The sequence below is a fragment of the Petaurus breviceps genome, unplaced genomic scaffold (genome assembly GCF_028583685.1).
Source record: "Petaurus breviceps papuanus isolate PSGF00001 unplaced genomic scaffold, PetGlider_PUasm1.0 38, whole genome shotgun sequence".
Classification (NCBI taxonomy): domain Eukaryota; kingdom Metazoa; phylum Chordata; class Mammalia; order Diprotodontia; family Petauridae; genus Petaurus; species Petaurus breviceps.
In genome coordinates this window covers 42,374,773-42,398,192 of record NW_027186304.1, presented here as the reverse complement: position 1 = coordinate 42,398,192, position 23,420 = coordinate 42,374,773, and the positions used below count along the sequence as shown (strand labels likewise).

The 23,420-nt window shown below is 36.5% G+C and overlaps 1 protein-coding gene across 2 annotated transcripts in view; it reads left to right on the top strand.

The window, feature by feature from the left end:
• CHST9 (carbohydrate sulfotransferase 9) overlaps window positions 1-23,420 on the top strand; it is a 364,924-nt gene that overhangs the window by 46,802 nt on the left and 294,702 nt on the right. For both annotated transcript variants that reach the window (XM_069099840.1, XM_069099841.1), the window contains exon 2: window positions 14,415-14,623. In XM_069099840.1, the coding sequence (XP_068955941.1) occupies window positions 14,464-14,623 (160 nt within the window). In that variant the 5' untranslated portion in view covers window positions 14,415-14,463. The remainder of the gene's footprint in view (window positions 1-14,414; window positions 14,624-23,420) is intronic.

Genomic DNA, 23,420 nt, shown 5'->3' with positions numbered 1-23,420 from the left:
TTGTGTCAACAGAGAGAATAGCAGAGGGGATAGAATAGCTTTAGAATTCTGAATTCAAGTCCTACCAGTTCCACCTCTGACCCATACTAGTTGTGACAATGGACAATTGTTGAACTTCTCTATGGCCCCAAAGCAATTCTCTAAAACTGTAACTTATAAAGTGGTTGCTCTCCATTGATAGAGGGAATTTCCTCACCAAATGTTTCTTATATGAATAAAATCAGATGTGAAAATGGTTTTTCATATTTCAATATTTTTATTGTTTTTATAGACCAGATATAATTTTTATCAGTTTAGGGAAATTTCAATGAGGAAATTGGCCTTACCAATGGAGATTAGTCAGTGTGTCTATTTTTTTACTAATACTTAAAATTTTATTTATTTTAGCTTTAATTTATGAAATAAGACAAGTATTTCCATAACATAGTAAAATTTTTTAAAAGATGATTGCACATGGAATTTTTTTAAAGTGGGTAGAGTGCTGGACTTGGTGTTAGGAAAACAGGAATATAAACTCTGACTCCAACACTTACCTGTAGTACTATGAGAAAGTCATTTAACCAAGGACCTCAGAATCAGAGAAACTAAGATCACACTATAAGTTTAGAGTTGAGACCTTAGAATCTTTCCAGTGCTTTCATTTCACAGGAGAAAAAAACTGAGTCAGAAGGTAACGTAACTAGTAAGTAGCAGAACCAGGTTTTGAAAACAGGTTCTTTGACTGCAAATCTAGTGTCCTTTTCCATGGCAACACCTTGCCTTTCTGACCAACAGTTTTCTCATATATAAAATGGAGCTTGTTGTTGCTGTTCATTTGTGTCCCACTCTTCACAATCCCATTTGGAGTTTTCTCAGCAAAGGTACTAGAATGGATTGCCATTTCCTCTCTAGCTCATTTTATAGATGAGGAACCTGAGGCAAACAGTATCAAGTGACTTGCCCAGGATCACACAGCTAGTAAGTGTCCAAGGGTAGATTTGAGCTTAGAGAGATCAATCTTCCTAACTCCAGACCTGGTACTCTATCTACTGCACTACCCAGCTGCCCCCAGAAAAGGAGCTAGTAATACCCAAAGTATCTACTTCACAGAGTTGCTATAAGGCTTTATTCGGAAAATCTATGTGAAGTGTTTTATAAACCTTAAATTACTCTATAAATGCCAATAACCACCACCACCACAACAACAATTTTATTACAGCTCTTGGCACATTTTTACATTCATGGCATGGCACTCAACTAATATATACTTGTTCATTGATTGATCCAGGTCAATAAAACTACAACTTCTATCACTTATGTTTTCTGAACTCAGTCCTTGTATTTTTCCTTATCCTGCTACATAATCCCACACACACAGGGACATTTTCACATAGTTGTTGAATTTCCATCTGTCACAAAGTTAATTTTATAGTTTTCTATGCAGTAGCACCAGTCATCTGCCACTAAAGGTTTGTTTTCCCAGGATCTCAGTGTGATATGGAGGTAACCATGAGTTCTCAAAGGCTATGACAGCAGAACCCAAATAATAGTAGAGCAGAAAGAAGTCAGAGAACCTACATTTAAATCCCTCCCCTGAGGCTTACTTCTTCTGTGACCTTGGGTAAATAACTTAATCTCCCATGGCCAGTTTCTTTACCTATAAAATAAGGGGTTACATATGATGACATCTGAGTTGTCTTACAGGTTTAGCTTTATGGTGCTATTAGTACTACTAGCTCTAGGAAAAGTATTAATAGTAGTAGATATAGGAATATATAGGCAAAAAGTGGCATAGGATTGCAAAAGCTTCATAAATTGGGATTTGATCATGGACGTGTAGAGTACTGAATCATTAATGTTTTGAGAACATCATAGATACTTAAGTTTGGTTCAGATTTGTAAGAACTGGAAATTCATATTTATTAAACATGGATTCTTAATAAAGATGTATAAAGGTAGGTAAGGTAGACACAGATAAAGCTCATATTTATCTTATTTTCATACCAGTCAAATTGATTTTCCATATATTGTATCACTTAAATTCTCTCTTGGACTCAGTTTCCTCATCATTAAACTGTAGGATTTGAACTAAATTATTTCTTAAGGTACCTTTCTTCTCTTAAAATGTCAAAAAGTAATTTCTTTGGGTATTTTCACTCTAAGACAGAGTAGAAGTAATGCATCTCCATGCTAATCCATAGTCATTCTCACCCAAGAACAAAAAAGGCTTCATTAGATTATGGCAGAGCCAAGATGGTAGCATAGAAGCAGGAAAACTCCCTAAACGCCCCCTATAACCACTTCAAATACCTATAAAATATGACTCTAAACAAACTTTAGAGCTACAGATCCCACAAAGTGACAGAGAGAAACAAATCTCCTGCTGAAGGCAGCCTGACAGGCTGGCAGGAAGGGTCGACCACAGCACACTGGGAGCAGAGCCCAGCCTCGCATGAGCCTGTGGTTTTAGCCTCAGGGTGGCCCCAACCAGCCTCAGCAGAAGAGACTTTGGGAGAGTGGATCACCAACAGCTGTGTTGTTTTCCAGAATTATCAACCCATAAATGCTAAAGGCAAACTACAAGGTCAGTGTGGACTTTGGGAACAGGGAGACTGAGAGTGTGGTCCAGCCTCTGCCCCCAGAAGGGAGAATTGGCTGAGGCATGGCAGCCATGCTGCCGCCATGTGGCTGCTTCACAGCTCCTGGCCTGTAGATTGTAGGGGGACCAAGAAACCAGTATGAGGGGTAATCGCTCTTGCTTTAACATGCTTGGATCTGGATTGATATCTTGGGTGGAGGTCCTGGGGTGTGTTACTAGGTGCCAGAGCCAGTGGAGGCTTCAGAGAGGGCACCCAACTAATAGCTCTGACAGCTACAAAAAAACCCCAGCAATTTGTAACAAAAATCTCCTCTCTGGAGGTAGAGTTCTACTGTGGCAAAAAGCTCAAAAGTCAAGTAATTGAGTGGCAACATGAGCAAGCAAAGGAAGCACAGCAATCCAACTTTGGATTCCTTTTTGGGGGACAAAAAGGATCAAAGCATGGAATGGGAGGAAGTTAACATAGTCAGAACTCCTGCAGCAAAAGCTTCCAAGAAAAATATAAACTGGTTACAGGCCATAGAGGACCTTAAGAAGGATTTTGAAAACCAAATAAGAGAAGTGAAGGAAAAATTGAGAAAAGAAATGAGGATACAAGAAAATCATGAAAAGAGAGTCAACAACCTGACTGAAGAAAATAACACCTTAAAAATAGACTAACTCAAATGGCAAAAGAGGCTCAAAAAGCCAATGAAGAGAAGAATTTCTTAAAAAGCCAAATTTGCCCAATGGAAAAGGAATTTCAAAAGCTCACTGAAGAGAATAATTCCTTCAGAATTAGACTGGAGCAAATGGAAGCTAGTGACTTTATGAGAAATCAAGATACTATAAAACAGATCCAAACAAATGAAAAAATAGAAGGCAATGTGAAATATCTCATTGGAAAAACCACTGACCTGGAAAATAGATCCAGGAGAGATAATTTAAAATTTATTGGGCTACCTGAACACCATGATCAAAAAAAGAACCTAGAAATCATCCTTCAAGAAATCCTCAAGGAAAATTTCCCTGATGTTTTAGAACCAGAGGGCAAAATAGAGGTTGAAAGAATCCACCAATCACCTCTTGAAAAACATCCCAAAAAGAAAGCCCCTAGGTATATTATAGCCAAGTTGCAGAGTTCCCAGAACAAGGAGAAAATATTACAAGCAGCCAAAAAGAAACAATTTTAATATTGTGAAAACACAATCAGAATAACACAGGATCTAGCAGTTTATACATTGAGGGATCAAAGGGTTTAGAATATGATATTCTGGAGGTCAAAGGAGCTGGGATTAAAAACAAGAATCACCTACCCAGCAAAACTGAGTATCATGTTTCAGGGAAAAATATGGTCATTCAATGAAATAGAGGACTTTCAAGCATTCTTGATGAAAAAACCAGAGTTGAATAGAAAATTTGACATTCAGATACAAGAAGCATGAAAGGGTAAACAAGGAAAAGAAATCATAAGGAACTTATCAAAGTTGAACTATTTACATGCCTAAATGGAAAAATGATAATTTTAACTTATGAAACTTTTCTCAGTATGAGAATAGGTGAAGGGACTATAAATGTGTGTGTATGTATGTATATATGTATACATACATACATATAACTATATAGTGGTGTATATGGGCATATGAATACAAATGTGAGTGTGTGTATATATGTGTATAGGTATACATAGACAGAGGGTACAGGACCAATTGAATAGGAAGGGTTGATACTTAAAAGGTGAAATTGAGAGGTGAGAGAGGAATATAATGAGAGGAGATGGGGAGAGACAGAATGGGGTAAATTTTCTCATATAGAAGAGGCAAGGGAAAACTGTTACAATGGAGGGGAAGAACAGGAAGGCAAAAGGGAATGGGTCAACCTTACTCTCATTGAATTTGGCTTAGGGAGGGAATGACATACACACTAAATAGGGTATCTCACCCCACAGGAGAATAGGGGGGAAAGGAAGGAGAGGAAGGATGATGGAAGGGAGGGCAGGTTGGGGGGTAGGGTAGTTAGAAGTGCACAGGTGCCAGAGCTTTTGAAAAGGGACAGGGTCAAAGTAGAGAATAGAACAAGTGGGGGGAGTGGGATGGGATGGAGGGAAATACAGTCTTTCACAATATATCCACTATGGAAATGTTTTGTGTAGCTACACACATACAGCCTATATGGAATTGCTTATCTTTCCAGTAAGGGTGGGTGACAAGGGAGGAAGGGAAAGAATTTTGAATTCAAAGCTTTAAAATAAAATTTTTTTTAAAAAGCCTTCATTAAAGGAACTATTTACAAAGACGTCAGTGTCTATATGTTTTTATGGGCAAAGAGCAGGGGAAAGAAAGGAAGGGAAGGAGAAAGGTGAATGCAAAATTCTCTGAAAGAGTGACTGAAAGTCCTTTCTTTAAATCTCTTTGGTAGTTAAGCTTTGATATGTCTATGTGTAGTCTAGGAAAAAAAAAGATTAGGGAGGTGCCACAATCCAGGTTTGCTCCTTCCTGAAAGCCCAGAGAAGGTGAAAAGGAGAAAGGTCTTAAGGAAGGTGTGAGAAACCACAGTCATCAATAATAGGAAGGGCAGGTATACAGAAGAGGGATGCTGACTTGATTTCTCCTAAAATAGATAACACCAATTAAGTGAATAGTAAGCAATCAATATGTATTTTTAAGTACCAATAGACAAAGAAAATGCAAAGATAAAAATAAAATAACTCCTGCTCTGAAGTTTACATTTTTATTGGGGTAAATATCATGGACACATTGGTTGGTTGGTTTGTTGTACATCATTCTCAAAGAGGACCAGAATGACATCACTCTATTGGAGTCAAGGTACAATGTTTCCGACAGTGGCTGATCAAAGAAATCAATACAGTTTGGGCACAAATAGTCCATGTGAACATTTGGAGTGGAGATGTCTCTAAATTTGTGCATCTCATGTTTCTTTAAAAAAAAAAGTACATATGGAAACTTAAAAGTTTTTATAAAATACAAAGTAAATACAAGCTTATTTTGGTAAAAGGTACTAGTAACAGAGAGAAAGAACTAAGAAAGGTCTCATGGGGGGAGGGGCCATAAAGTGACTCTTGAGGATGAGTAGGAAGAGGAGACAGCTTGTATAAAAGTATGGAAATGAGAGACGAAGTGTCATGTGGGAGGAACCTTGGAAGGCCAGTTTCGTCAGACTCTAATGTGTGAAACAGAAAAAGAGCAAAAAGATGCAAATCTTCTGCATTTTGGGTATGGCGTTTCCGAAGGCTCACAAACAGAGAGCTCGTCTAGTTCAATCCCGTCATTTGATCGATAAGAAAACTGAGAACTATGGATGTTAAGTGATTTGTCCAAAGGCAGTAAGCTTCACAGACAGAATTGGAACTCAGGTTCTTTGATCTTCCTAAAGCACAGTGCTGACCATGTCATTACTCTTCCTCTTCCTCCCTCATTCAAAACACTCCAATAGCTCCGTGTCATCTCAAGGACCAAAACCAAAAGCCCTCTGTTTGGGATTTTAAAGTTCTTTATTACATGGACCAGGGATGGGGAACCTGTGGCCTCAAGGCCACATGTGACCCTCTAGACCCTTAAGTGTGGGCCTTTGACGGAATCCAAACTTCACAGAAGAAATCCATTCAGTAAAAGAGTTTGTTCTGTAAAACTTGAACTCACTCAAAAAGTTGCACTCAAGTACCTAGAAGCCATGTGTGTCCTCAAGGCCGCAGGTTCCCCATCCCTGACCTGGCCCTTCCTACCTTTCTACTTTTCTTAAACCTTCTGTTACTCAGTTGTATCTGACTCTTCATGGCCCCATTTGGGGTTTTCTTGGCAGAGATACTGCAGTGGTTTGACATTTCCTTCTCCAGATCATTTTACAGATGAGGAAACTGAGGCAAACAGAGTAAAATGGCTTGGCCAGGGTCACAGCACTAGTATCAGAGACCAGATTTGAACTCAGGTTTTCCTGACTCCAGGCCCAGCACTTTATCCACTGTGCCACCAGCTGTGCCCTAGTCTCCTCCAAATATTTGATGATCCAGTGACATCAGGCTTCTTTCTGTTTCTCTCATACAACACTCCATTTCCTAAATTCTGACATTTTCACTGGTTGTACCCCATGCTTGGAATGCTCTCTTCAAGCCCCAGTTAAAGTCTCACTTTCTGCTATGAAAACTTTCTCATTCCTCCTTAATAGTTATGGCAATTAGATGGGGTAATGAAAAGAGCATTGGACCTGAACTGAATTCAGATCCATCCTCAGACACTTAACTAGCTGTGTAACCCTGGGCAACTCACTTAACCCTGTTTGCCTCAGTTTCCTCATCTATAAAATGAAATGGAGAAATAAATGGCAAATGACTCCAGTATCTTTGTCAAGAAAAGCCCATATTGGTGAAGAGTCAGAGGTCTAAACTTAATAGATCATCAGGTTCATTCTACCTCATTTTATAGATAAGGAAACTGAAGCCCAGAGAGGTTGTGTTGTTTGTTTGTTTTTTTCCTTTTTTGCCAGTCACACATCTAGCAAAACAAGATTTGAGCCCTGGTCCTCTCATTTAAAACCGTACAGTTGGTTCAAAGTGGAATTTTAAAGTATTGAAAGGGCTACTTTATTCTCATTTCATTGGTATAGGAAGCCCCCCAGGAGGATTTTCTCTTTACCAATCTAGACTAGCACATCCTGTACAATTTTTATCCTTAAAGAGTTTCCTGGGGCATGAGATGAAGCAATTTTCCCAAGGTCACTCAGCTCGTGGATGTCCCAGAAGGGTCTGAACCCGAGGGTTTGTAGTTCACAGGCCATCTCTCTAGCTATTTTGCCATGCTTCTATGAAAGTGTAATAACAAGGTAAAAAGACATTTCCCCCCTAGAAATTTCTTCACAAAGCAAGGAAGAAAAAATAGCTAGAAAGAAACACAAGCAAAAAAATGCCATCTGTGAGCTACTGAAAAAAAAAAAAAAACAGAACAATTCTAAAATTCCAAAATCCTTTCTCTAAGAATTCTAAGATTTACCATCCTCGTTGTGAAATTAGATTTCAATTTGATTAAGTTCCACGTTATAAATTTCTGCCATTTCCAAATGGCGGATGGGTACAGGGCTGCAAGGATGGCTAAGATAAGGACCTGACCTCATGAAACTTATAATCATAGTAAGGGTGTATGGGCCTATAGAAAAATAACAATAACACACAGACCATGAGAAGTCCATTAGAAGAACAAAACATTACAAGAGATTCAAGGATAGATTCCCTTCAGGTTTCTGTGGTTATGGGTTGAGCAAATATGGGAGCAATTAGAATTCACCAAATGCTTTAACTTGATGACCTGACTGGAGCTCCAAAGAAAGAATTTTGACTATAGAAATGGCATAGCTTACTATACATAAAGCAGCATTATTCTAAGTAATTTCAATCTCCAATAGTCTGCACTTTTTCCAGAGGCTTAGAGGCAGACCAAGTATCTCCAAATAGGTACATTTTCCCATTACAACTGACCTTCAGCTTTGCTTGGAGCAATGCTGCAGCTTCTGTGGCCTCACCTTTGTTTAATAAGAGCCATTTTCGAATGCCAACTTTGGGGTAATGGACTGAGATCTGAGAAAATCTCATGTATCTCTCTATTTTGCACCAGATTGCCTTTCTGCCTTGTGGCTTTAATCACTCAATCCTACTCACATCTGCCATAATAACAATTAGAGGTTTTCCACTGCCTTCTGCACCCAGGAGGATGTGTCAGACATAGAATAGCTACATTTCTCAGAGAAAGAGAGAGTAAATTCTTCATCTCTATCCAGAAGCCTAGGTAATAATTTTCTCATTTAAATCCCCCCAGGATTACTTCTATTGGCTTCCACACCCACTACTCCCCTAGGTTCATAGCTCTTGTCTGATTTATGAGTTTTCTTCTATCCTTTCTCTTCCGAGATGAGTTTTAATTATGCAAACAGCAAGAGTTTAAAGATCTCTTCCTTCCTGAGTGCAATTATTTAGTCTTTAGTAGGAGAATTTATTTGATTGGTTGCCTACTATCTGAATTTTCTAATCCAACCCAGTTATTATTTCTGTTCAATGTTTAACTTTAACTTCTATGCAAGAGAAAGTTACCTTCATTTCATGAAGTTCCTTGAGGAATCAGTCTTGAAAAGCCTCAAATTTCAAATCTCCCTTGTGGGCTATACTGTCTTATAAGTACTTGGAAAACTCATATTCCTCTAGCTTTAATTTAATATGGTAAAGATCTCTTCTATCATATGAGCTCTGTGAGAACCAGTTTCACTTCTTTTATTTCTTTAAAAACTTTCTCTGCTACCAGAACCAAAGATTACCTGAATTAAAAAAAAACTTCAAAAGCAAAAACAAAAAGGTACCCCTCTGACACCAGTCCCATATGCAGCTATTTCTTCTGTAGAACTGAATTTTCAAAGGGGGTGTTACAGAGTAGAGTCAGGTTAATATTTCCTGCTAGACTTGATGTCAGAAATTTGGGTAGCTGTCCTTATGTACTAACTTGAGTTAGTCTATGTTAACATAATAATATTTAGACTTTTCCCTATTGTGGTTAACTAAAAAAAAAAAAAGCTTAGCATATAACCCAGTCATTTTTCAATTTTAAACACTCTAATTTCATGAAAATAGAATTGAAAATAATTATTCATGAAATAAAATTTTGCAAGTTATATGAAGAAATAAAAAATTTCAATATGGGGGGGTTACCTTTGTTGTTGAACTCAACTATTGCCTGTGTCTGCTTACCCACATGAGGATGTATGAACCCCATTTGGGGTTTTCTTGGTAAAGATACTGAAGGGATTTGCCATTTCCTTCTCCAGCTCATTTTACAGATGAGGAAACTGAGGCAAACAGGGTAAAGTGATTTGCCCAAGGGCACAAAGTATAAGTTATAGTCAGTACAGTAGTGTAAGTTACAGTAAGTGACTGAGGCTGGATTTCAACTTAAGGTAAATCCTCCTGACTTCAGGTCCAGTACTCCTTCCATTGTACCACCTAACTGCACTTTAGTTTAAAAAAAACAATTCAATTTCTTTTTTATGATTTTGAAGATTGAGAAGAAAAAATTTTTGAGAAAAAATCTTGTACTTCTCATACTATTTTAAGCATTAAAAGGATATCAAAAAGGCATTTTTTCCTGTCCAAGGCCTTCTATACTACCTGTAACTTTTCTACTGTTTCCATTATAACTGGGAGACCTGATCTCATGTTGTTCACTCACAACCAACCACTGGCTAGTAAGAGGATTAACTTGCTAATCTCAGGGAAGGCCTTAAACTGTTGCTTCCTGTTTCCATTATTATTATTACATCTTTTCTCTTTCCTTTCAGAAACAGGAAAGGTATAGAGAAACTGCAAGGCCTAGTGGGGGCGGGGAGAGTTCTATTACTATGTGTGTGAGGTTGGGTTCAATCCTTCCTTTGGGAATCTCAACTTCCTTACCTATAAAGTGAGAGAGGTGGAGAGAGGCCCTCTTTAAGAACACTTTTGTCTCCAAATCTTTGATTCTATAGATTGAAGCATACTATTTTCACCATTTCCCCATTCTTTTTATTTTCTTCATTTAATATATGTTTTATATGATTGTATATATATATATATGTATATATACACACACACACATATATATATACATATATATTATATCCCTTTTCTCAACCTTAATAAAATCGCATATCTTTTTCCAACTAAAATCTCAGACATAATTTTTCCCAATTAAAAGGTAACTCTGATAACCATTTCTCTTCATTCAACTTTCTCATAGAATTATAGAATTTGGGCATTAGAAGGGTCATCAGTGACTCTCTAGTTCTAACCATAATAGTATACCTGATAAATGGTCATATCAACTCTAAACATTGACATGGAGGGGGAATCCAGCAAGCACCTCTTGAAGTCTCCCGTTCCACATTTGGAAAGTTCTCTTCATTAGGGAGTTCTTTCCTGCCACCAAGCTTAAACTGAACTCTTTGAAACTCCCATCCTTTGTTCCTGGCTCTGCATTTTGAGGTCAAACAGATCAAGATCATTTTGAGATCAAGCCTCACCCCTCCTCTATGTGATAACCCTTCAAACACTTGAAGATGGCTATCATGCTCCCTAATTATTTTCTCCTCTAGGGTAAACATCCTTAACCCCTTTAACTTTTCCTCATGTGACTCAGACTCCAGTCTCACTCCTCTGCACATTGGCTGACTCTTCAGTGTCTTTCTTAAAGAGTGATACTCAGAACTCAACAAATACTCCAGATGAATTCTGTCACCTCCTTATTCCTGGAAGCTATGCCTCTTTTAATGAAGTCAAAGATCTTATTGGCTTGTTTGGCTACCATGTTGCATTCCTGACTCATTGAGCTTGTAATCCACTAATATTCCCAGGTATTTTTCAAAGAAACTGCTGTTAAACTATATCTCCCTCTTCATGAACTTAAAAGTTGGGTTTTTTTTTTAACCAAGTTCAAGTTTTCACATTTGTCCTCATTGAGTTTTATGTAATTAAGATGCCACATAGTCCTCTAGTCTGTCAAGAACTTCTTGAATCCCAACTGTCATCCAGGGTGTTAGCTGCCCCTCCCATCTTCTTATCATCTGCAAATCAGATGAGAATTCCATCCATCTATCTAAACCACTGATTGAAAGAAATGATAAATAATACAGTACCAAGCATATGTCAATGGTGTACTCCATTAGAGATTTTCTGCCATGTTAACATGTAACAATAAATCAATGCTCTTTGGGCCATATCATTCAGCCAGTTCTGATTCCATCTACTTTTACTGCTCTCTGGTCTATATCTAGTCTTCTTTCCCATAGAAAATATTTTATCAAATAATATTTTTGTTGTTGTTATTCAGTTATGTGCAACTCTTCATGACCACATTTGGAGTTTTCTCGTCAAAGATATTGGAATGGTTTGCCATTTCCTTCTCTAGTTCATTTCACAGGTAAGGAAACTGAGGGAAATAGGGTTGAGGAACTTGCCCAGGGACACACAGATAGTAAGTATCTGAGGCTGAATTTGAACTCAAGAAGATGAGTTTTTCTGCCTTCAGGCCCAGAACTCTATCCACTGTGCCATCTAGCTGTTCTATTTTATCAAATAATTGACTAAAATTGAGACAAACTATATCTACAGCATTCTCCTAACCTATCAGTCAAAAAGAAGAGATTAACTGAGACTCATTGGTCTATTCCTGAAGAAAGCATGCTAGCTCTTTGTAATCACCAGGCCTTGTTGGATATTCATTGTCTCTTACAGAATTTACTCAGGAATCAATTTATCTCATTGATCTATAGTTTACAAACTCTATTCATTCTCTTTTTTAAAAATGTGCCAGCATTTGCCCTTCCACCTCATCATGCTACCTTTTACACTTCTCCATCATCTTTCAAATATCTCTGTTGCTTAGCAATCACATAAGCCAGTTCTTTACTTTCCAAGGATGAATTGTATCTGGGCCAAGTGACATGAATTCATCAAGGACAACTAGGTGCTCTCTTACTTATTTGGGGCATAAAATTTTTGTTGTTCCTTTTATCTTCCACCCCATTGCTCTTAAAGGCTACTATGAAAGTTATAATTCATATAATGCTCCAATATAACCTTTTACCAGCATGGCCAACTCCAGGAAGTTGTCGTTTGTTGGGTTGTTTCATTATTGATTAATTTTTTAACTTGGGTTCTTACCAGAGGTTTATTAAGGGTACTAACTTCTACTGTTTTGAAAACATTTGAGTAAAATAGAATAATTTCAAAACAAATTGGTGAATTGATTTCTTCATATAAAGAACACATATTTATGAGATGGCTAAAAGATGTTAGGGACACATAACATTGGTGTCATGGGGCATTGGATTATCATGGTAGCATCAGTATAGCAGTCTGTTCCTAGCATTTCGTTACATATTTGATTCTGCTATAAAAATAAGGTCATCACAGTACTTCCCAAAACTAAAATTCTTTGGGCTGGATCCAAGACTGGACTGCATTTGGTAATAATAAGTCTTTTATTTTAATATCAATTGTGATTTTTGGGAAAGATCTTGAATATCACCTTTTAAACTATGTAGAATATCACTTTTTAAACTATATAGAATAGAAATCACCCTTCATATAAATACATTATATCATATGAAAAGTTCGATTTCCTTGGATGCTACACTTTCAAAAATCCATTTTGTGTTAACATATCTTTCAAAGTTTGCGCTTTATTTCAAATGAATCTAATTATCTATATAGCAAATATGTGTTGTCTCCAAAGTTTCACTGTGGCTAAGATATTCATGTGATTATATTTATATGGGAATTGGATATGGGACTGACTCTCAAAAAAGGGCCTTAGTTCAGAGATACACATTTTAGGAATGACCTGTATTGAGTTTTGTAATTGAAGTCAAGAAAGTAAAGATCACCTAGAGAAAATGTAGAAAATGGGGCACAGATATAACCCCAGTGCTCTATGATTTAAAATATGTTTAATTGGCAAGAGAAGGGAGAGATCCAGCTAAGGAGCCAAAAAAAGTTCTAGGAAAAATAAGACAATCATGTAATGCATTGTAATAGAAGAGGTTATCCAAAGGGAGAGGGGATGGTCAATAGTTTCCAATGCTGCAAAGTAGATGGATACAAATGATCAGTCATTATTTAGCAATAAGGAGGTTATTAATGATTTTGGAGAGGACAATTTAAATATAGTAGAGGGGTCAAAAAGTAGACTTCAGGAGGCTGAGAAGTGGTAATTATGTTAATGCAGTGAGATTAGGCTATTTATTAAAAAATTTAACAATGGAGAGTAGACAGATAGGATGATAGTCTGATGAGAAAATGGAGTCAAAGTTTTGTGGGCAGGATTGATAGCATGAGTATAAATGAGACAATATAAAGGAAAGATTCATATCATCATTGATTTAGACCTTTAAAGGACCTTAGAGGCCATCTAGTAGATTTAGAGACTATCTAGTCTACCTTCCTTGTTTTATAGTTGAGGAAAATGAGACTCAGAGAGATTAAGTGACTTTCCCAGAATCACATAATGGTCTGGTTCAGGATTTGAACTCAGGACTTCCAGCATCCAAATCCTTTACTCTATGTTATTATGCCTCACTATCAAACAGCATAAAAAAAGAATGGGTAATTCTTGTTGCAAATTCATGAGGATATGGGAAGAGAAGGAATTGAGGAAATAATGTGGAGGGTATGTCTTTGTAATGGAGCAGTACCACCCAGTGCTCTGTGAAAAGAAGGGGGAAAGAGAAGATGGATGAGAAATTAAGAGGTTTAGAGGAGGAGAGTTGAAAGATTTCATTTCAAATGACCTCAGTCTTCTCATTAAAGTAAGAAATTGGACTCCCTGCTAAGAATGAGGGGAAAGACAGGGGAGTTGAAGAGAGAAGAGGTCTGTAACTGAGTTACACTATTGAGTGTAATTGGTCTCCTTGTTGGTTTATGGTTTTTGTGACATACTTGTATCAGAACTACCTAAGTTCAACTCTCAGGATGCTGCGTACTGGAATATTAATAAAAGATCCCTTGCTCATTAAAAATAGTTTAAGTTGGGTTATGCATCCTTCCTTGATCCTTAACAATATAGGAAAGATTAACTCCAAATTAAACTCTAGTTAATTTAATATTTAAAACTTACCCATTAACTACAGAGGAACAAATTTGTCAGATAAGACTGAAGTGTTTGGAGTATAACAGGACATCTATACCTTGAGTAATAGATTACTAAAGGTCATCAGTTCCATAACACTAGTGTTGATTTAAACATTCAGTATTGTAGATATTCTCTATATTTCACAGAACATCCATAAAGAAGTACCACCAAAGAATCACAATGCTTTATTTGTCCACTTCTAGGATACTGAAAAAAAAGATGCTGAATAGAACAAACTTAATCTGAGAATACATGGGAGGAAAATCATGTGGCATTCACAAAGGAGCAAAAATGCAACCATCTGAAATGGTCATGAATTTGAGACAAGTCTTTCTGTCTGTGCTGATATTTGGAGTAGCAGGTCTGCTCCTTTTCATGTACCTGCAGGCTTGGATTGAAGAACAGCATTCAGGTAATAATGCATGGTTATATATGCTCCTTTTCTGTAAGAGAAATAAAAATGCTTATAGGAATTCAGAATTATTTTAAAATTATCGAAGAAAATAAGTTGAATTGCTGTTGATCTTTCTTGGCTGCCTTTGATATATGCAAGGTCAGACAAGATCTATTTCTGGACACACTGCTTCTTTCCATCTGGCTGCCAGCATGGCCTCCAGTTCCCAGAGTTATACTCACTAGTCTGTCCTTTCTACGATCATTTTTTAAGAGGGAGCTCCATTGGCATGGCCACAATTACAGAAGGATCAAGGAAATTCTGTCACCATTACCAATATACGTAATAGTGATAGTGGGTTCTTAGCATCATCTCCAAGGGGGAAAAAAAGATACACACATATGCATATATATCTTATTAGTCTTTTCTATCTGTCAAAAAACAGTTTAGTCATAATTCGCTTTTCTACTTTTCTGTAATTAGTTTCACTAGGGATAATTTTCTGATAAGTTAGGTAAAATGCATAGATACATATAATCTTGTACATGTAAGACTCTGTTGTTTTCCATTGTTAAGGATGCACTATGGATTTATAGTACTACAGAGAATTAATGTAATCAAAAAATGCTTTACTGATAGGGTACCATTGTTGAGATTTTTTAAAAAATTATTTAAAATACATAAGAATCTTCTTTGTGGAACTATACAAGACTGACAAAAAACAGATAAGATAATTTAAATCATTATTCTAATTGTTAATTTTTCCCCTGGGTCTTTTTTCATGGTAACTAAGTCTAATAGGCAGAAGCTTGACCTAATTCTGTTTTCTAGATAGTATCTATCATTAGATTTTATTATCAATAAAAATATTTTAATATATGAAGCCATGTAATATTGTTTTGAGTTGTTCCTATTAACATACATAAGTAAAAGTTTAAAATAACTCTATTCACTGAAGTTCTAAAAGAACCTCATTATAAGGTAGATTAATCTGGTAAGGCAGCATGGTGGCATAGGTCCAATGTACTATTATTGCTTTATTCTGGTATATTAAATAAAATGTGTACATTGTTGTTCAGCAATTTTTAGTCATGTTTGATTCTTTGTCACCCCATTTGGGGTTTTCTTGGCAAGGATATTGGAATGACTTGCCATTTCCTTCTCCAGATAATTTTACAGATGAGGAAACTGAAACAAACAGGATTAAGTGACTTGTCCACAGTTACATAGCTAGTAAGTATCTGAGGCCATATTTGAACTCAGGAATATGTCTCCCTGATTCCAGGGCAAGCACTGTATTCACGGTGCCATACAACTGCCCCAATGCACATATTCACAGACTACTCTGTCGTAAAAGGATATAAGTTTATTAAGTCAATAAGAGTTGAACAACTACAGATCAGGAAACATCAGATTTAGTACTGAAGGATGTGTTAAAGTTCCCTCAAAGATATTGCAATTCTACAGAGGTTGAAAAAGTGATAACTAAGAAATTCCTAAAATGAATTTTATTGTAGTTCATAGAAAATCTTGAAATGGAAGAGGGTCAACTAGAGACTGTAAGCCAGATCTGAAGAATGGTTTTCTTCATGTTAGTTTTAAATGTGGGCCTAAGGAACTGTTATTATTTCTTGGGGGGCTCTACAAAGCAATCAGATACTTTAGAAGGAATTCTCCCATACTTCACAAACAACTCCTAAGGCAGAGTAATCAAATCACTCAGCTCCCAAAGCACTAAAACAGAAATTGTGATGCCTTTTGCTGTCTATGTTAATGAAGAACAGTTTTCCTAGGTTATACTACCTCAATATTGTCATATAAAAATGAACCATACACTTATACCCAGATTGCAATCCAATAAATTCCCAATTTAACAAATCCCTGCAAATATGTAAATATGTAATTTATGTGTTGCAAATAATTTTAGAATCAGCTTTAAATACAGTCTTTTTTGGGCAGCCAGGTAGCACAGCAAGTAAGAGCATTGGCTCCAGTGTCAGGATGACCTGGGTTCAAATCCAGGCTCAGATACTTAGCACCATACTCAGAAATAACTGGCCATGTAACCTTGAGCAAGTTACTTAACCCCGATTGCTTTAAAAAAAAAAAAAACAGTCATTTTTTTATAGACAGAAAATGATTCTAAGTGTCAGTTGATGAGATTTACCCTTTCTTGGTCTCCATTTCTTCATCTGTAAAATGGAGAGAATCATACATGTACTACCTACCTCACGGTTTTGTTACAAAGTTCAAAAGAGATGACAAATATGAAAGCATATTGCATCTCTAAAGGTTATATCCACTGGTGCCCACACAATAGTTGAAGAGATTGAAAGGCTCCCAGAATATTTCTTCTAGAAGATTTATGAAAGGTTGTGGACAAGTTATGAAAGATAATGTAGCATATGGGGGAGGGGGAGAGAGACAGAGAGAGAGAGACAGAGAGAGAGAGAGACAGAGAGACAGAGACAGAGACAGAGAGACAGACAGAGAGAGAGAGAGAGAGAGAGAGAGAGAGACTTCTTTGAAGCTAGGAAGGCTTGGATTCATACTTTTGACAAATATTGACTGTATAACCCTAGGCAAGTCATTTAACCTCTCAATGCTTTTCAGTCATTTTTTTAGTGTATTCAACTCTTTGTGACCCCATTTGGTATTTTCTTGGCAAAGGTAGAGGAGTGGTTTGCCATTTCCTTCTCCAGCTCATTTTACAGGGGGGGAAACTGAGGCAAACAGCATTAAGGCACTTGCTTTAGGCAATTCAAAAAATATCAAGTGGTAGTCCTCTTAGTAATACAAGGTTAGAAGATATCTACAAAAGACTCATGATGGAAAGGTATATCCACATCCAGAGAAAGAACTACAGAGTCTGAATGAATGTTGAAGCAAATTACGTGCTCTCTTTCTCTTTTGAGTTTTGTTTTATTTTGTCCCTTCTTTCTCATTGTTCACTGCTTTGGTTATAATCCTTCTATACAACTTGACTAATGTTATGTGTGAAGGTATTTGTCAAATTATATTCAATTGCATGCTGGCATGGTGGGTAGGGAGGGGAGGGGGGGAAGGAGGGAGGAAAAGAAAGGGGAGGAAATTTGAAACTCAAGGGATTATGGAACTGCATGTTGTAAACTAAAAGTAAATGTGTGTGTGTGTGTGTGTGTGTGTGTGTGTTGTAGAGAAGGTGACTACCTGCATTGCTAGAAAGAATTTTTTTCACTCAGGAGTACCCTGTACCAAATGAAATCACAATCTAGCCTCTATTTCTATGTATAAGTGAAGGGAATGAGAAGTCATGAATGAGTTGTGAATTGAACCTTTGGATGGAAAACCCATATCAATTAAATCACAAATCCATTGACTCTAATAGAGTCTATGTCATTAAAATAAGATTATATGAAAGGGAAAAATCACCTCATGTGCATATCCTTTTATATATAAATTAAATTGTAGGTAAGCTCTCTGTTCAGCCATATTGCTCTACTTAATAGATGTCTTCTCCTGTTCTTTATCAATCAATCAGTGGAATGATCTATTATTTCATTGTCAGTTGCATGCTCAAAACTATCCTAAGCCACTTAAGCTGACTTTTGTTTTATAGTATTAAGTCTTTGGATCATTCCTAACCTATCTTTCAACTCTTTGACATTTTCTTCCCTAAAGAGTATGATACATATCAGATGTTGACAAGAGACAGACTTTCCTATTTTTAAACTGAAAAATGCCTTATAGTTCCGAGTAAAAGCAATAATTTTGCCCACCCCAATTCTTATGTATATAATTTGACTATAGCTCTTAATTAGTGCTGTTTTTCTGTGTATATCTACAAACACACATATCTGAATAATATACATATATATGCAGTATATAAATAACAAGGTGGCACAGTGTATGCAGTGTGGGATCCTGGAGTCCGAACACCTGAGCTCAAATCCAGTCTCAGACACATACTAGCTATGTGACCCTGGGCAAGTTACTTAACCCTTTTGCCTCAGCTTCCTCTTCTGTAAAAAAACAAAAGACAAAACAAAAACAAAAACAAAAAACTACTGGAGAAAGAAATGGCAAATCGCCCCAGTATCTTTGCCAAGAAAATCCCAAATGGGGGCCATGAATCAGACATGACTCAAACTACTGAACAGTGACGAATACAGTATATGCTGAAAAATGGCACTAATTAAATATAAAGAGAGATGGGAGATATCTAATAGGATGCCCCAAGGATCTATCCTTAACCCTTATTTGCTCAACAATTTATCAGTGACTTAGATAAAGTTAAAGGTAGCCTGCTTTTCAAATTTTGAGATGACCTGAAGTGGAAAGAAATAAATGTCATCTTGAATATAAAAATCAGATTCCAAAAGGATCTTCACAAAAAAGGAATGATGATCCAAATTCAATAAGATCTAAGTAGAATTTTTATAGTACTTCAAGATTTGCAAAGTTTTTTTTTTTTTATAGCATTTTAAGGCTTATAAAATTATGCTCTCATTTTATCCTTATAACAACCCTGGAAGGTAAGTTCTATTATTATCCCCATTTGACAGAGGAGGAAACTGAGGCAGACAGGTTAAATGACTTCCTTAACCAAGGTCACATAGCTAATAAGTGTCTGAGGCTAATCATGTAAAGTCTGAGGCAGAGTGCTGGGATAAGAGTTCAAATCTAGCTGTCTTCAGACCTTTACTAGCCGTAAACTGCATTTGACCAAACTGCAGATTAAATGGGAATCATCCTTCTGATATGGCCAACAAAATGTTATTGTTAATTTATCCTGCATGAAGAAAGTCCAAATGTCCAGAACAAAGGTGCCCTCTGCCCTAATCACTTGTTTCCAGTGTATTATGTGCAGATTGAGCTGTTCTGTGTTAGGACAAATACGACAGATGTGAGTTCCTCATTATTGTAGGCTTTTAAATAGTGGCTGGATGACTATAGGGCAGTTATTTTGTAGAGAGCATTCCTATTTAGGTGTGGGTTAGACTGAATGACCACTGAGGTCACTTGTTATGCTGGAATTCTTTGTTTCTATCACTCTTATGAAGTCTTATGCAAAATCCCTAAGGACATATGCATTTCTATTGGGGTTAAAAAAAAAGAAACTAGCCTAATTTTGGTTCATGAGATGCTCTGCAAGTGGTGCATTTAACCATGTTGTGATTTTTTTTTAATTCTAGTTTTGAATATATGAGTGTTTCAGTTTTAGCTCATTAAATTCTTAAGTCCTTCTAGTCCATTTTACTTGAAGCCTTGAAAACGTAATAAAATGTGGAACATTTACTGAGTCTTGCCAATTTTACCTGGGTTTTCTAATTAAAATCTCTTTACTATTTATGGTTACCTTCCTATACTCCCTTGGTTTATTTAATTAAAAGATAAAAATAGAGGACTTTTTTTCAGCTGTTGAAGGGATATCTAAAAATAGAATTGAATCCTCCCCACCAATATTTAGCTTTTTTATAATCAAATCCATTTTTTCTGAGAAACCTTAGACATCCTATAATCTAACTTCCTCATTAAATCAAAAAATTGTGTCTTAAGGAGGTTAAATTATTTGAGGTATGAAAAAACACCATTAAATATGGAGTCAGAAGATTTGGATCAGAATCCCATACCTAAAACTAACTAACTAGCTCTAGAATAACTACGGGCAAATCTTTTCATCTCCATGAGCTTTCATTTTCTTTTATGCAAAATAGGTATAATAACCAATTCTATCTATTGCATGACTTGCCTCAAGAAAGTTTATAAGAAAAGCAACTTGCCAACCTAGAATAGATTTATGTATGTTATTATTAGTGCCTAATGTCTCATAAGTGACAAACAGTAGAGCCAGGATTTGAATTATTAATACATCACATATATATTACATTGTTTTGCAAAGTATTTTTTCCCTGAATAAAGTTTTGAGGTAGTGGTATGAATATTATCAATATCCCCTTTTTACCAGAGAGGGAACTTTGTAACTGAGAGATTAAGTGCCTTGCCCATGATCAACCAGTAGTAAGTTTCTAAAGTGAAACTCAAACATAAGACTCAACTCCCAATCAAATGTTCTAGCTCTTCTTTCACTCTGCTTCTCCCCTACTTCTCATTCCTAATCCAGTGTTCTTCCATGCCACCACCCTGCCTTAGCTGATCTTAATCCAGAGATGACCTAAACCACTACAGACCAGCTCAAGAACTAACCTGATCTCCTAAAACTCAGCACAACCTAACTAAGGCTCTATTCCTCAGGACTTTTCTAGTATTATGAATATTCACCAGGTGAACCTGGTCTATGAATTCTTCCTCAAGTCTCCCCTACCTCTTGGGACATATAGTCAGGGGTTATTCAGTCCTCCAAATCAATCACCTCTATGTGAGACTGAGTGATAGAAAAGACAAAAGGAAAAATATTCCTGAAAGTAACACTAATCATATCACATTTTCCCCATCAATATAAAAATCTTTAGTCCCAATCATGCAATTTAGACCATGTCTACACATTCAGGCTCTCAAAGAAGTTAGCCTGCTCCACCCCTTCATGTTATTTTATTAACTTTCCACATAAAAATCTCTAAATAAGTTTATTAATTGGAGCATAAAAATGTTTTCTAGGTCCAGTGACATATAAACCATAGAATAATTTCAACTTGCTTAGATATTGGAGAGATCAAATTGCTAAGAGTAGATTTTTGTTTCATTTTTTAAAAGTATATGTATAAAGCTGTTAGGGATTTTTCTTTAAAACTAGTAACTCATTAGTTTTCAGTTTATCACTTTCCTGACTTGGCTAACTTTAAACTCAAAAACAATTCAGGGATCCCTAATTCTTAATTCTCTCTGATTCCCATGAAGTTGACTTCCATCCCCTTCTCACCAAATTCAGTTATGAATTTGTAACCATCGTATTCAAAATGAAACAATGCCTTTTATATTCCTGAATAATAGAATCTTAGTTGAAAAGGATCTCACAGGCTATGCATTCCTGCCATGTTTTGCTGGAAGTCTCTCCTCTCCACCACCTGCCCAACAAGTTTATATCTAGCCTCTACCTTCAGTGATACCATTCTTTGGATGATATCTAGAGTAATGCAGTATACAATGAATTGCTGAAATGGTGCTTTTTTGGCAATGGCAGTAATGTGAAGCTATTTCCCAAACCAAATCCAGGAAGACTAGGATGTCCTTTAAACTAAGTATTGTGTCTTGTGTGATCAGGGAGGTGAGAAGCCACTCTGACAGTCATATCTTTCTTCAGTCAGATCCAGCATGCTACCATCCATGGCAACAGAGACTAAAATCAGATCTAGTTTATTATTATTTTTTGAATGCAAACTGAATCTTAATAGCCCCTGGCTGTGTTTTAACTGTGCTATTTGACTTTCATAGCTGAGGGAAATAGCTTCATAGTGTCTAGTTTTAAGCAAGAATAAAGCTCTCCCCATTGCTTTTTCTCAAGGAAGAGATTGCGGTGCTCAGAATCTAATCAACCTCCATGCTTAGGGAGTTCCTAACTAGACTTCAGTTTGCTCTTTCTAAAAAACTAAACAGGTTTGAATTTCCAGACAGATACACACATGCCTTTGTCCTGAACCTTTCTGAGTGTGTTATTTTCTTTTGAAGTCTACCTATTAATCCTGTCAAACTTTAATGTGATATTGCTGTAGTGAAAGTTATGTATCTGTGTACAATCGAACCATAACAAAGCAATTTTTAATGTGTAGGGACTTTTCGTGTTCTATTTGTCCATCTTTGCATGGAAATTTAATGGGGTTTTTTTTGAAAAATAGGGCTTTCTTAAATTTGTCTTTGAAGTCTACAATTATGTGGGATAGTAGTTATTGTACTGCTATGTACATAGATGGCATGATTTCTTAATTACAAATATATGAAAAGTTATCTGTTAGTTTTTAAAGTCAGACACTTCACAGAGAGGCCAGGCACCAATAAAATAGGATACAAGGCTATGTGGTGAAGATTTGGGAAGTATTTTGTTGTTGTTAGACACTGTCTTTCAATTAAAAAACAATTAGAAACTACAGAAAGGAAACTTATGGATATGGTCTTTTTGAAAATGGTATAGGGTTAGAAAGTTGTTTTTTAATCTTAAATAAACTTCTGTTTATATTAATACATAAAATAATGAAAATTATGTATTAATATGAGTCATACACTGTGCTAGGTACTAGGGATACAAATACAAAAGACGCCTCCTGTCCTGAAGGAGCTTCTATTCTAATTACATTTTAATAGAGCAAAGGAAAGCAAATGGGGGAGTCATGGCAAGGGAAGGGAGAGAGTGGTCTGTTAAGTCACAGGGATGGTAAGGGGAATTGCAGGGTAGGTGATTGACATGGCTTTCTGGAACCAATGGCACTATTTATTTAATTATGTTCCCAGAGCAAGAGGGAGAGAAAGGGAAAGAGGGCAGAGTAAATTGGAGCCTGCTAGATGTAATGGGTTTGGTGAGTTTGCATTCACTCAGTAATTGCTTAGGATATTTAACCCTAGAAGTGGAGGGCGAGGAGAAATGGGGATTCCAAAGTTGAGTGAATTAACTTCTTGGGGGGGGGGACACGAATACTGGAGGTATGATCAAGAAGAAACAATTTCAAATATAGAAAAGGGTTTTTTTTTGGGGGGGAGCAGGGAACAGGTGAATAATAACCTCAGGAAACCCCCTAGAGAGGAGAAGCGTCATGAACAACTTTCTCTTTGCCCAGGAGCAGAAGACCAGTTTAGCCATAGCCCTTTGAGAACCTTCCAGAATTTAATTTATGTTAGCTAACATGACTTCCAATCATGCAGAAAATATCTATTAATATAGTTGAAA